We start from the raw sequence: 15,533 nt of genomic DNA, 5'->3' as shown, positions 1-15,533 counted from the left end.
TTCTACACAGGATTTATCTTCCTCTCTTCAGAAAATGCCTCCTAATATTCCACTATCAAGAAGTTTCCTTGGCTTATTTCACAGTTTTGTGCCAAGATAATAAAATGAAAAGGTATTTTTCAAGTAGCCAAAAGAGTTCTCCTTGTGGAACTTTATTAGTAGTACCCTTCCTTTCCATCACTTCAGTATTCAAAATGACAAACTGACAATGTTCCTTTACCCAGGTCCCTGCCCAAGTACACTCTTGCAGGAATATCCATCTTCTCTAGCTTAACTAAACATTTCCCAAGTGGCACTACAGAAAATGCATGCTCAGAGCCCTGACAGGAAATAGAAAGACATCAAATATCATCTAAGAAAAGGTCAGTAAGCAGGTCATTCCAGCACAATCTGTTTCTGGAGAACTCATGACAGAAATTATCCCATTAACCATTTACTACCTCCATGTCTTATATTATCCTTTCTATCAGTTTTTGTTGTAATGTCCAAAGAGCACTGTGATTAGCAGGTCTACAATTTTTCTTTCACTGACTCCTCCCTTTCTTCAGGGTGTATTAGTCCCAAACTCACAAAGGGCTGTCATATTGTCTCCCTCCACCTTCTTTTCCCCGACAAGTATCTGAAAGAGTCCAACTCACCCTCCTTTACAGACCATGACCCCAGGACTTTGAAGAGCTCATGACACCTTTTGGTGAGCAAATGTAAACATGACTGCATTCCCGCTGAACCAGGATGCTCAGGGAAGTTGGCGGGTGGGGGAAGACCCCATGCAGAGGTGTCATTTTGCTCTCCAGTGACAGGAAATCTGTCCTACTATCAGAGGGTCACAGCTCCTTCATCCACCCTTGCTTTCCTCTCAGGCAACACTCTTTAAACCCAGGGACAGCTTTAGCCCTATGATCAAAAGCTTTTACTGCCTGAGAGCAGCGCAGCTGGCTAGCTTATAAAAGGGATGGTTTGGACAGAGAAGATAAGGGGCCATAAGGCAAGACATAAACATACACTGTGGAGGAAGTAAATGTAGAAAAGCATATGCAAAAATCTCCTCAGTAAAGGGAGGATTGCATGAGCTTACAAACCACTTGTATTCAAACTAATATGGCATTTTTCTATTACACCATCATAGAATGGTTTGGGTTGGAAGGGACCTATTAAAGACCATCTAGTTTTGACCCCCTGCCATGGGCAGGGACACTTCTCCACTTACATACTGTAAGATGCAACTTGATGTACTTACTAAAAATCTATGTGATCCAACTGGCAGTTTCATATGCCATGCCTTATAATTGTAAGATTAGTCATCACTTGGTCCTCCTCATTTCAGCATATCAAATTGTGACTTTTGCTTCTAAGCACTTACAATAATGTACAGTTCCATGAATTCATTATCATTAGACAGTATCTCCCTGTCCTCTCCAATACCATTTTTATAAACCCAAAAGGTATTCAGTTCTGGGTCCACATCTATGTGATCTTCAAATTTGACCCTACAATTACTGAAAAATTGCCCCATTTATCTCCCGTGATTGCTCATAGAGCAAATTTGGTCCAGTTTAGCTTCTGGCAGCTGCCATCACTGACAAGTAATGTTTTACCTCTAAGCACTCTGCAACTGGCACGGGCAGACACAGGCACCTCCCCACCCTTTATTTGGCCTTAAATAAAGAGAGCCTTCCTCAAATGCTCATTTTACCACCTTCTTTCTGTCATAATTAACTACTTTTCATCAGAGGCACCTGTACTGCTTTAAAGGGAGTGTGTGCACACAACCACCAAAAAGCTAGGAGATATCCCAACAAATGAATGCTCATGTTACAATGAGCTGTATACTGACTTTCTAAATCTCAGCTACTCCATCTACTCCTAACAGTTTCTGTGCCACAGTAACTGGAGAGGATGATGTTTTCCCCCACAGTAAAAATGAAGGGCATGTTCTCACTTCCCATAAATACTGAAAGACCATGGTGAATGTAAGATTTCTGTCACTTTTTATCAACACTTTTGCAACAAACATTTCCAGGCTACTGGATAAGGCCTTGCAACAGAGTTTGAGACTGAGGAAGCTGCATCCTTCACATGTGCCTTCTTTGCCCAGTGCACAAGCAAGACAAACACAGTCATCCCATTTTAGACTGTACAGCACAAACAAGTATTTTCACTGATGCCACAAAAACCTCAGTGTCAGAAATTTGATAGAAGGGCACCTTGCCTTTGCCTAATACTCCCTAGTCCATACAACAGCAGAGGACAAGAGGAACAAGAGGACACCATTGAGACCTGAAAGCAAAAATGGGTTGTAACAGGCAAGGATGAGACTCAGCCTCAATAGCATGCCCTTAAGACCCAAAATTTTGGATGCATAATCATTTATGAGGCCATATTCTCTTCCTGCAATCTCATATATGAGACAGAACTCAGATCAACATAAACAAGACAAGCATATGAACTGCAGGGCCAACACTGGTTAATGTACTTCTGTTGCTCTAACCTAAGTTCCATGAAGTCAGGCTCCCAAAACACTGCTCTTTGACTTCATGCATTCCACTGGATTTCAGTAGTCAAGAAACATTGGCAAATTCCAGCTCCTTGGTTTAACCATCCTTTTGCTAGGGACACAGACTCTTCTCTGTTAGCTTTTTTTCAACTTCACCTCCTTCTTGTGCTCCTGCTCAGCAGGTATATAAGCAAAGACATTTAAAATTCTGCTCTGATGCTTAGGGAATTTCTTCTAGTGACTTACACGCTTAAATTTGAATCCTGGCCTTCTGAGGTACATTGCTAAAGTTCAGGACCAGAGGCCAGAAACCACATGTGTGGTTACCAAGCAACAGCACAGCCTTCAGTAGTCCCAAGAAGCATGTCTGATGTTACATTCACCTAAAATCCCAGGAACAGCCACTGCCACTCAGTTTCCAGTCACTTGGCTAAAATACTTGCAGCTTTATACAAGTTGAACCCATTTTCAGCAGTGCTGCACACTGGTGTCCTTTGCCTAAAAGCTTTTTAGTTTGCAATATTATTGATTTCGTACCCCTCTGAAAGACCATTAGGAGGATCAGTCAAACAATTTCCCTTGTCAAGAATGGGAAGCAAAGGGAAAGGTGGTGATCAGTAAGACAACAGGACCCAAGTTTAGACATATTTCTTGTGTTTGCTCACACTGGGAGCCAAAGATCAAGTTCATTAGCTCAAAGATGCACATGGGGCTTATGTATTTGGCTTTTGCCAATTGTTCCTCTCCTACAAGCGAATTAATTTCATGTAAGCCAGATCTGAAAGATACAGGAGTGAAAATCATGGCAATAATAACATATTTCAACGTCGTCCCTATTCTTTCTCCTTTTTTGCTGTACTGTCCATTGTGGATACCTTTTTAAAGCTGGAATTTAGCACTATTGTAAAGGTTCCAGTTGTAACAATTAGAATCATAACTATTGCTGAATAAATAGGTAGAATAAGTGACAAAGAAAAGCAAAGTGAACACTGAGTTGTGTATTTGTATCAACTCCAAACCAACACCAGCATATCTAACCTCCAAGCTGCAACATGGAAACAAGTAATTTTGTATCAAAAAGACACCAAACTCTAAGTTCTGATTAATATCTGAAATATTGCTGTATATTACTCAAAATCTTCCACTTGGTTTTCTTATCTGAAAGAGTCTCAAAACAAGAGTAGAAGACTTCAGTGTAAGTCCCAGAACAAAAGAGCATTAACGGCGTTCTCACATGTAAAGACTCTGACAGCAGGTAAAGGAATTTTCCAGCTAATAAAAACAAAGAAAAAAAATTTAGAAAAAAAATCTATGGAAAACTATTTTGGTTAAAATTAATAATTAATGAAGTAATTTGGTTCTCCCTGGAAAAGAGATACTCACGGGATTCTGTAAAAAATACAAAATAGTTATGAGAAACAACTGAGCGTCCTTTCTGTTATGATCAATCATACAGATGGTCCAAGAGCTTATCTTAAAGCCCAAAAAAAAAATCCTAATATTTTTCTTCCTTGCCTGTCCAAAGAAGTACAATAGTACATCACACCTAGACTGTTTTATTAGCTCAGCCCAGTGTCTCAGGTGGGGATTTAAAGGCACAGGGAACTTTTAATTCTGGGATGATTTATATTCACTTTGGCTGTAACTTAACAGCAATGTAGCTACTCTAGCACAAATACATAGTACAGTGGGATTTACTGGAGACCTCTTAACAAGATAATATTTTTAAAGATAGCAATGAACTAGTGATATACAGATGATCCAATATCTTTGTGCAGTCAAAAGGAAACATCAATCCATGCTAGTGTTAATGCTCATCAGTTACCCCATACAAAGTTGCTTAAGCTGTTCTGTGCCCCTATAATTGCACACTGACATGCTAAAACACGTCAACACTCACCATCAAATAGAAGTTCTGCCATAAAATCCAACAGGAAACCACGGTTCAACACATCATATGCAGTGAAAAGTTTATAGAAGGAAAAAGGGTAAAGGAAGGTCCTTGGCAAAGAGAGAGAAGAGTGAGGCAAAACAGATGAAGCAGCAGAAGGAATCAATTAAGACCCTGATAAACTTAGAACTCTTTGCTCATTAAAGAGTGGAAAGCATATTTTATGTATTAACCCATGCCACATTTTTATAAACTGGTGTTATTTTAATGTTAATACTACAAGTACATACAAACAGTCCTACTCAGGAAGGAAAAATTCCTTTCCATTTTGATTTTACAGGGACTTGAAAGAAGACTGTAAACACCAAGCTGAGCACAGAAGTTTCCAGCAGTGGTAGGTAGCATCACGGCTGTCTAGAGGGATGCTGCAGCTCCTGTTTCAGCGGAACATGTCACCACTACAGGAAAGATAGCTGTAGAATATTCTTTCCACCTAACATTACAGCACATGATTCACACCTAAACTCATTTCTTAAACTTAACCTTTTAGTACAGCTTATGAAACATGGTGCAGTCTTCAAGCAGGATTATCATCGTTTTAGCTTTTTGTAATAAGGCAATGCATAAACTTACTTTCCATTGCCTTAGGTGTCCCTAGTCTTCCCTAAACCTGGGTGAAGAGGGAGGAGTGGCTCTGTAACATCGGGGCTGCTCCCAGCCACATAACCTGAGGCACAAGCCACGTGAACAACACACTTTAACTGCCTCCTTCGCCTTTGCTCCCAAACAAACTCAGTACTCCTCTAGTACTGTCTGTCGGGTTCTGCCCAGCAGGAGATGCTTCAGAAGAGCATGAAGAGTGGGCACCTGTGCCATGACCTGCCTCCTGTTTTCACATGTTTCTGCTGCTTGCTGTCCTTCATGCTCCTCCTTCCAAGCAAAACGGGCTGCTTTGTTGAGTTTGGCTCCCAGCAGCACTCTGAAGCTCAGTCCAGGTGTGGAAGCTGCAAGAAGGTATTTACAAACTGTGCTTTCTGGATTTGGATTGCTGCTTGAACAGACGGTCGAATATGCTTTGGAGCAGTGCAGAGCAGAAAACTACTTCTAAAACTGTAATTGCAGATGATAGCAATGAAGCAGCTAGACTAAGAATAAACACAGCAAATGTACGCTCAGCAGAGCCACTATATACACATGTACACACACACCCATACACACACACACTTGGCAGTGGCAGCAGCTCAAATATAACTAGATTAAAAGCCATTTCTGAAGACGTTTCTAAGGTTACTCGGTTAAAACTGAGTCACTGCACGCTGTTGCATGTCTCATTTGAAATTCAGGATGAAGTCTAAGAATTGCCATTTTTATAATTTCAAGTTGTTTCATAATCGAATTGGTAGGAAATTAATATAAATAATGCCATCTTCTCAGTTAAGTTTTACACAGATTATGTTTTGGGCCATCTATGTAACTTTTTATTTGAATGTTTCAAAAAATGTATCTTACCTGAATGACTTCTCTTTTAAATATCTAAGTCTGGCACTGATACAGTTTGGCTTGTTTAGCACACTGAAACCCAGTAGTATTCATGAACTAGATAGCTCCAGGACAAATTTCTGGTATCATGCAAAAATAATTAAAACAAATGCATTATTTGTGTTTCTAGTAATTACTACAAATACTTATTTTTTTATTGACAGATATAAAAAAGATTACTGAGTTTAACATCATCCCTGTGATGACACATACATATCAATGCAACTTCACATTAATCACAGCAGGCAAGCCATCAATCAGTGCAATGTGACAACTATTCTTCATTCCTCCTCCTCCTCTCTCACTCTCAAAAACCCCAAAAAAACTTCAACTCATCTTTGGATGTTTTGAACAAGAAGCAAAACCACTATTTGTTGACCATTAGCTTTTCAAAATACAGTTGCTTACTCTCCTTCTCAGTGGGTTTGATTTCTAACACATTTTTCTAACATTTTTTCTAATGACTGAAAAACTCCTGCAAAAATATAATACACTTACAGCTCAAATTCCAAACCTGTTCTGAGCAAAAATACTTACAGAAAAAAAGAAGAAATTAAGATTGCCTCAGTAGTATCTGTAACATCTGATCCTGGCTAACTCCAAAGCATATGCTAATTTTAAGCCTCTGAGTAGTCCATTGACTCCAGTGAATCCAGTGAAAGTCTAGAAGATTAGGCAGGCACTTAACACTGCCAGCAAATGTGTAACTCTGGGATGGCAGGGAGGCCATGAGGAACATGCATAAGAATGGCAGTGGAAAATAAGGGGTAGGAGCACACAATAGGAAACCTTTGCAAAAGAGTGGATCATGTGATAGAGCTGCTTTCAAGGACTACTTGAAAGGCTGTCACCACTGCGGGGGGGGGGGGGGGGCGGGGGGGGAAGAGAAAAGGTATTTACTAACATACTGTTGCTTACACTGAGTCTTTCAAGTAGCAATACTCTCTCTCTGCATATCTGCCCCCTAGTTCAAGTTACATGATTTTCCATTTGTTATAAAATAGAACAACAAGGGGTTTTACATATCTTAAAACCAAATCCCTAAGAGACTACTGACCCAGTAGATTGTTATGTCTGTTCTGATCAGCCCAACACTTGGTAAAGTTAGTCTTGCTTTATCAGTTTTTACAAACTCAACAGCAAACTCAAATGGTCAATCACTATTTCCCTCCCATAGTAAAATCCATACAAAAATACACCAGCCACTACCTAAATGCATGTATCATCTATAGGCTTTTCCTTTCACCAAATCCATAAATCAGTAGATCAGGCAACTCCCTGCAGTAGGCTTTAAAAAGATGCAGGTTATGCAAGATGCAGAAGTCTTATCAAAAGCTTTTATTTAAAAGCAATCCAAGAAAATGAATGTCAGTTCCTTAACTTTCAATCAAAACAAAGTAGAAAATCCTATTAGGAATGTCTATAGAAGCACTATTGGCCAAGAAGGCCGAAAAAGCCTAAATCCACGTTTCAACTTGGATCTAGCCCAGGACAAACAGCTTCTCTAGCACTTCAGAGTCATTATGCTGGACCTTAAACCTTACAGAAAAAAAAAAATTTGGACTAAGTTATCATCACAGATTTGATGCTGCAATGCTATAAATAATGCCTTCTTTTAAAAAAAAAAACAAAACCAAACCCCCAATACAACATAAATTCCAATGCTAACAGTACATGAAACAGGAAAAAGAACTGTGCCTCTTAGAAACTTCCCAAAACAAAGACTTCTATCCTAGAACAGAGGTAAGAAAAATCAGGGAAATACTAATAGCTCATAGCCACAGGTATAGAAGTTTTAAATCCATTTTTTTCTCTGTTCCTTTGATGCTGACAGTTCCGTCCATGCCTTTTTAGACTCAAACAACTCTTGCTATAGGATGAAGTCAGAAAACTCCCTAAAATACAAAGTCTGTGGCAATTCTAAATTTCCACTGTACAAAGGCAGTATTTAATACTTGTGGCCGACAGTGTGTTGGACTACAGCAGGGAGAAGTTGTATTAATATAATTACTAAATAAATCACTTAGTATTCTGAAACTCAGTATTTGACAACAGGCTTGATATAAGCATCCCGAGATCTTGAATTTTACCTTAACTTAATGATACTGTCACTTTACTCGTTCTGAAATTAAAATGTGGTGTTCTATATACATACAGATAAAGATATATATATATATATGTATGTATATAGATATATGTGAAGATATAAAGTTATAAAATCCCTGCCCTTTAAATGCAAAAAAAACTTCAGCAAATAGTTCTTACAAGGAGATAGATCAAAACTGTACTATTATTATTTAATTCCATCTGTTTGTTTAGACACATTGGAATTATATAGGATGCTGACAACAGCTGGAATGGGGGAGGGCAGGTGGGTGAGAGGAGGAAGGGCGGTGAGGTCTTCACTCCAGTAAGAAACTTGTGTACCTGACTGATAGACTCAGGCAAACTTCTTTATGTATCCTATTTATCTTCAAATCTATTTATGTCACACAAGAGAACATATGAGCATAGCAGCTGTTACTATAGCAATGAAACTGGAAATTTTGAGAACACAAAAAACCCACCCCTGAAGGATGCTCAGTTTAGCAGAGAGATGGTTTAGAGAACAGCGCACCAGTATCTCACTTGTAGGATCTGCTCAAAGTCTGCATTTACAGAGACATTAAATCAGCTGCAACAGCCTGTTCCCCAAAGAGCACTCGGAGCCAAATCACCGCCACCTCTTACTCGGCACGACTCGGTACACCGGGAGTTCCCACTAAGTAACCCCAAACTTGTCAAGTACGCCAGAGCCGCCGGTAAATCTGGGGAAGAGCGATTCCCTGCAAAAGGCTCAGAGGTTCTGATCGCAGCAGAGAAGGGATTCGCCATAGTAACAAACACCCCCACCCGCACCGCGGGTCACAGCGGGGAGCGCGGCGAGCCCCGCACCCCCCCGGCAGCACGCACACCTGCCCGGCGCCGGGAAGGCGGGACGAGCCGGGAGAACTCAGGTACTTTGCTCAAGCAGCGGCAGGCAGCCTCTCCGGGCACGACCCGGCACGAAACCCACCCGCAATTCTCCCGAATACCGTTCTTCTGTCAGACGCACCCCGCTCCCTCCCTCCCGTCCTCAGCCGGCGGGCCTGTCACCCCGCCTCTCGCCGTCCCTCGCCCCTCGCCGCCTCCCCTCCGCGCACCCCCGTCCCCCGCCGCAGCCGCGGACCCGAGGCGCTGCCGGCCGCTGTTTACCTGCGAGGGAGCCGGGTCTCTGCAGGGTGGCGGTGGCGTACAGCTCCTGGGAGTGCTTGCTGTACTGATCGGCAGCGTGAACCAGCCGCTTGGTAGGCGACAGGGTGGCGTAAGTGCCGATGGTGGAGCTTAACTGGTGGATAGGAGAGGAGGAAATGTTAGACTGGACGGTGGGCGGGGAGGTCACTCGGATGGGGGACGGCGACAGTCCCGCCGAGGAGACGACGATGTTGATGGGCGAGCTGGTGCTGTAGGACTTGGCCAGGCGGCTGGGGGACTGCTTCGGGGAGGAGAGGCGCTGCGCGGTGGCGTAGGCGGCGCCCTCGGCGGCGGAGCCGGCCCGCGGCAGCTTGGTGGGGGAGCCGCCGGGCTGGGCGGGCAGCGGGGAGCTCACCCGCTGCGCCGGCAGCGTGGAGCTGGCGTAGTAGAGCGCGGCGGCGTGCTGGGGCTCGGGCAGGTGGAAGGCGCTGCCATGGCTGGGCGCGAAGGGCTCCCGCGGCTGCGGGGCGGCGGGCGGCGGCGGCGGCTCCGGGCCGCCCGGGTGGGCGCCGCGGCCCCCCGGGCCCTGCTGCGGGAAGGAAAGGCAGAGGCGTCAGCGGCGGCGGGCGCCCGGCTCCCCCGGCCCTGCGCGGGGCGAGGGGGGGCCGCCGGCCGGAGCAGCCCCCCAGCCGCACGCAGCCCACTCTCTGACCTCAAACCAGGCCGGCACCCGGAGCCTGCGGGATTACGGGAGTTGTTAATCTGCTAAAGCATTGCCGGCCTTTCAGGGAAAAACCAGCCGCCGGCTCGGGCCGAGAGGCGTCGAAACTCCTCCCGACGGCTGAAGCCAGCACCCGGCCGCGGGGCACAGCGCTCCCGGGCTCCGGCTCCGGACCGCGCTCACATGCCGGCCCCTAAAGCAGGCAGGGTTTAGCCCCGGCTCAAATACTTAGATACAAACATATACAGACATCTATACACCCGCGCCCCTTTATTCTGCATACATTAGAGAAGAGCGGCCGAAGCCACGGAAGGGCCTTTAACCGAGTAACTTTCCTCGGTTTCCAGCAACCTGTGTCCTTAGGAGGAGAGGCACCGCACCAGGAGTTCGCTGCTCCCTGCGGTCCCGACCTCGGTGAAGGGGCGGAGGCAGGGGAATCCCGGGCTGGTGCACGCCAAGCCCCGCTGGAAGCACGGAAAGCGGCCGCCTCGTACTCAGTTACGCGGCACGAAGGGGGCGGGGGGTACGGGAGGAGCTGCCGGGGCCGGGCGCTTCCCTGGGCCACATCCAGCGGAGAATCTGCATCGGGATGCAGGGAGGGAGCTCCCTGCACCGACCCGCTGGCCGCGGGCAAGGCAGCGCTGAGTTCCCTCTAAGACCGGTAATTGAGGGGGGCTGGGAAGAGGGAGCGAGAGAAAATCCTCGGGAGATGCTGCCTATGAGAAATTTCGGTTCGGTGTCTGAGCCGCTTCTGAAGCCGCAGAGGATGGAGCTCGCCTTCACACGCAGGCGGCTCCCCCTTTTTTTTTTTTTTTTTATCGGGGATCTTAGGCTCAAGAGATCATCTGTGAGTCTAGTAACATTAAAATCCTCTCATAACTGTACCCCGCAGTGAGTGAGAGCTCAGCGCTCTGTTGGAAGATGCACTGTTGGATTCAGATACTTTTTTTTTTTCTGGCTATGCAGGGGATTTACTTGAAACCTCAGAAACTGCTCCGGATCCTCGGAGTTGACAGCATAGTTTGAATCGGTCTGACCACTGCTTTGCCCAAACACACACACACCTCTCAGCTAGTGATTTTCTTAGCCAGAAGAAGCTTTAAAATGTGAATAATGAATTTTGTGACTCAATTCGAAGAGGTGTTGTGAATGCCAAGAGCAGCATTGTTATACATTGAATAGCAATGTTGTTTTTCAGTAGCATCCTACAAAAAAACAAGTAGGCAAAAGCACCATGTTCCTGGTATGAAATTTGATTTATTTGCGCTAGGATATTCAATAAAGGATTTGGTCAGAAATTGAGGACAACATAACTAAGCAGAGCAAAAAATAAACAAGGTCCAAAATGCCAGAAATGTGTACTTCTTCCTAAGTACACCCACTGGAAATTTTTCTTTTTCTTTTTTCTTTTTTTTTTTTTTTCCTACTTTTGGAGTCTGCCCCTCATCTTAAATGCTTTGTATCTGGAGGAAGAATATGTATTTTCCTGGACAGAGACAGGAAGAGAAGCTCCTTCTGTAGCTTTGCTCCCAGTTGTTAGTAGTGTGGAAGAAGCTACCAGCACTAACAGTGTTCTGGCTTCTCAAGAGAGCACTGCCAGACCCAAACTTCACTGGGTTTGGGAGGTTTTGCACCTCACAGAGCAATGGCTTTACACATAAATGAAATGGAAACTGTTCTCCTCTAGGTGCTCTGTACGGTGACTGCCAGGTGAGCAAGGGGCTCACAGATGCAAGTACCTGCTCTCTTTTGAGCTGGACTGTTCTGATTGCAGCAGTGAGTAACAAACACCACAGCTTCAAGTACAAGCCTTGAAATTTTCATAAATGGCCAACAAGCTCAAGTTGCTCATTTGAAAGGCTCCTCACAAAAACCAGGGAAGAAACTGATGGGAACATCAGTGAACTTTTAAAAGCTACTTTCGTGCTGAGCTACTTACCGTATATGCTCTAAACTGGAAAGAAGGACTAATCTGCAGCTGACTGTCCAATAATGTATCTGACAGGAGTACAGTTTTCATTTTCCAGGTTTAGACTATATGGTGAAAACTTTTATAAAACAAAAACAGGCCGGCATGATTTAGGACAACATGCGCAGAGCAAACTTCGCACATAACAAAAGGTCATTCAAACCAGCTACATTATCAATTCATTTTACTTTTTGGACTGTTTAGTAGCATAGTAAAAATAATTTCATAATAAACACTTCCAAAATACAGTCTTCTGCAATGTTACCAGTGCACCAGTTACTTCAACACACTGGTAATGCACTGGTAACTTTAACAGTTTGCTGTTGATCCTAAGGGGTTTTGGCAAGCACTGTCATCATGTATACAAAATTTATTTTTCTAATCTACTTCTACACTACTTCATGTGTCAAGGATTTAGAGTAATTAATTTCAAGTAAACCAGTATTATCCCATATTCCTAATAAATCTCTATAAAGCTGCAGGCAGTCTGCAAGCACTAATTCAAAAAAACCCCAAAAATCCTATTTCATGATCATTTGTTATAGGGAACAAGGTGTAGTGGTGGGACACAGTAATTAAATGCTTAATTAAAAATGCAGTATATAGCACTTCCTAAAAAGCTAAGCATTTGCTCTGTGTGAAGGAGAGAACTTCTGGATGAACAGATTGGAATGAAAACATTAGCATGCAGTATTTTCTAGGATGTGACTAATCTCAGACCTGTCTTAAATGTACCATGAGGTCTTCAGGTTTTTTCAAAGGGCCAAGCATGCAGTAACGTTCTCCACTCATGTTTTCAGAGACAAAATGTGGTTTAGTTTCTTATTGTGTTTCTCCCTGTCTGTTGCTTAAGACAGACATAAAGACACGTCATTGTTCACCCTGCAATGTGACATACTTCATATGCAAGAATGAAATACAATGGTATTTTCCCCTTATTTTTTCCGTTTATCCATTATTTGTGTCAACCTGAGAACAAAACTGTATTTAAGCTAATAAACTGAGAGCAAATTTGCTTATCAGTAATTATACTCTAGCATCAACCTATTTCATAGATGTTAATAAAAATCAAGGACTTTCTTACTACAGCCCTATAAATATCTATTCCAAGACACAGGGGTTTAATTTCCCCAGCATCCCAAAGAAAAGTAGCCTTGCTTATTTGGATTCAATACACGGATTCTGGTATACCCTTTTTAGAAGCAGGAATGTGTGAAAAAAAACATGAGAACATTAATACAGCTAGAGAAATGTTTTCTTTCCCATTTAATGTTACTAGGAAGATAATTTTCTACTGATACAAAACTGTATCTTTAGAGCTTCATACAGAAAATTACTGAGGGTATCCAGTTAGTTTACAGGAAACTAGAGAACAGTCTAACTGTTGTTTGCCTGTTCATTCAAGCATTTAATGCCCTAAATTCCAGGAAATTTGGGGGATTTTTTGGGGGGGGGTTGTTTGGTTGGTTTTGTGTAGGGCTTTTTGTTGTTGTTGTTTGTTGGGGGTTTTTTTTTGGTTTTTTACAATTCCAATTGAAAATTTAAATTGGAACTTTAAACCAAAACAAGATTAAATGAAAGACTTCAAGATAAGATTTCTGTTCTGTGGAGTAGAATTGAGAGGGGCAAATAACTGTGTTAACTTATTTATTCTGCATAAAATTTTTCAGGGATAAGTAATTACAAAATGGCTAGACAAGTGAAACTTTGGGGCCAGCTGCTAATTATGAATCAGTGTGTTGATTCTTGCAGATTGCTCCCAGAGATTTAAGTCTGCATGCCCATCGTAGGTCTGGATGAACTTTAGTTTAGCACTAAATGCCAGCACCAGTTTTCAGCTTGTTTTGCTCTCTGGATCTCTTTGCCCTTAAAATCTCATACAAGGTCACATCTAATGAATACTAACATAGTCATATACAGTACACTGAGGTCCATGAGGAGACCATTTCTCGATTGCAGGGAGGATTTTCCAATTGTATGCTCAAGTTGTGTGGAAAACCTCCCTCCAGGCCACTATGGCTTTTAAATATTGGTGTGTGTTGGTAGCTTTCGGCAGAAAACTTGATCATCCTTATTAGGGCTTTCTAGAGACACTCCAAGGGTACAGCTCTATTTCACAATCTCAGTGATACTCTGAGCTTTTTCAGAGACTGCAAGACTTGCCAGTCTGTTGAGGGAGACTTTTTTTTTCTGTCAGCCCAAAGAACCGTCCATAAGGCTTCACTCAAGGTATCACTCTGCAGTGGTCTGATGCCTCTATCAACACTCTTAGAAAGGGCAGAAGAGGGCATGGAAATTGCTTAACATTCTTTAGTCTTGGGATGCGCACTTCAGTCTTTGGGCAGGACCTTTCTTCTTTCTTCTGCAAGACTGCTTTAATGTCATTTTTAAGTTCTGACTAGGAAGATGCTACCTATGTTCAAGTGCTCTTATACAATAACACATGCCAGACTATACCTCTGGATCCCTCAAATGTGTCCTATTTCACCTCTTTCTCCTGATTTTGTTCCATTGTTCCATTCCAAAATTCTAGCACTATTAGGAAAATTTGTCAGCCTACCTGATGCTACTCTCAAAGGTCATACATATAGATGAAGGTAGGTAATTGCAGTCTTCCACATCCACAAACCAAATAGTGTGAGATCTTTTCAGAGGGTCCAAGGATGGTCCATCTCAGGTTTTAAAGCAGCAACGAAAGCTACAGTCCTCATGCAGAATCAAAGCAGCATTGCAGATCTCTGTGGCCATCATCTCTAGTAGTGATTTGTTCTCTGAGTGCCGTAATGAGTAATCTGTCTTAAGATTTCATCTTGTTTCCTTTATGACAGAAAAATTCTTTCATTCATATTTGGAATCTGGTTTTAAACACATCATCATCGGCCATACCCTACCTGATGGGAAATCCTTATTTTAGCTTTTGTCTGGGTAGATTATCAAGCAGCCAATTGTGGCCAGTATACGGTTTCTGCCTGACAACCCATTCTAGCACTCATCTGCTAGTGAGGTGTGGTGGTCTGATGAATGACAAACTTATGACTTGTTTATAGGAAAAAGGAGACAGGTTAGAATACTAACTGTTAAATGGTTTTTCAAGACTTTTTAATCATCTTTATTTTCCATCTACTTTTTGACTTTTAGGGTTTTCCAATTCTGGGCCAGCTTACTCAGTCCAGAAGCATCAGGTGCACAGGATAATACACAGTAGGGATTTACCTGTGTTGCTGCCACAGCCTCTGAAAAGACTGCAGCATTACCAACAGCTAAACAAGTCCTCATCCAGAATGTAAACTTTCTTTCCTGTCCTGTTGCAGACACATGGCAGAGTATGTGGAAAGCCACTCTTTGTAGTACCTGCTATGCTTTATACTCCTATGGTATCTCTGCAATGTAAGATTTACTGCAACATTCTCAAGGTTGCAGTAAACTTGGTTATTCATAAATTATATTGTTCAAATAGATTTATTTTTGAGCAACTCATCTACAAAATCTGCTCTTTTTTGTTTTGGTTTTTTGGTTTCTTTTTTTTTGTAATAGAAGTCAGACTCTTCACAAATAAACTTCATTGATTAGTGAAAGATATTTCAGCATCTGGACACTGAGTTTGAAAAGCTGTTTTCAGTGGGGAAGCAGAGTAATTCCCTGACAGACGAGCAGTTTTTGCTAAGAAATCCTATCCCAGTAGTATTTAGAAGATAAAAGTTTTGTG

The 15,533-nt window shown here is 42.7% G+C and overlaps 1 protein-coding gene across 1 annotated transcript in view; it reads right to left on the bottom strand.

Annotated features, from left to right (window-relative positions):
• The window catches only part of CTNND2 (catenin delta 2), a gene marked incomplete at both ends in the record, with an annotated part of 531,585 nt that overhangs the window by 273,709 nt on the left and 242,343 nt on the right, over window positions 1–15,533 (bottom strand). The window contains one exon of the mRNA XM_082277797.1: window positions 9,159–9,723. Within this exon, the coding sequence (XP_082133923.1) occupies window positions 9,159–9,723 (565 nt within the window). The remainder of the gene's footprint in view (window positions 1–9,158; window positions 9,724–15,533) is intronic.

This window comes from Coloeus monedula (genome assembly GCF_965178545.1).
Source record: "Coloeus monedula genome assembly, chromosome: 1".
Lineage (NCBI taxonomy): Eukaryota > Metazoa > Chordata > Aves > Passeriformes > Corvidae > Coloeus > Coloeus monedula.
The sequence above is the reverse complement of the archived record's forward strand: the minus strand, read 5'-3'. Positions and strand labels throughout refer to the sequence as shown.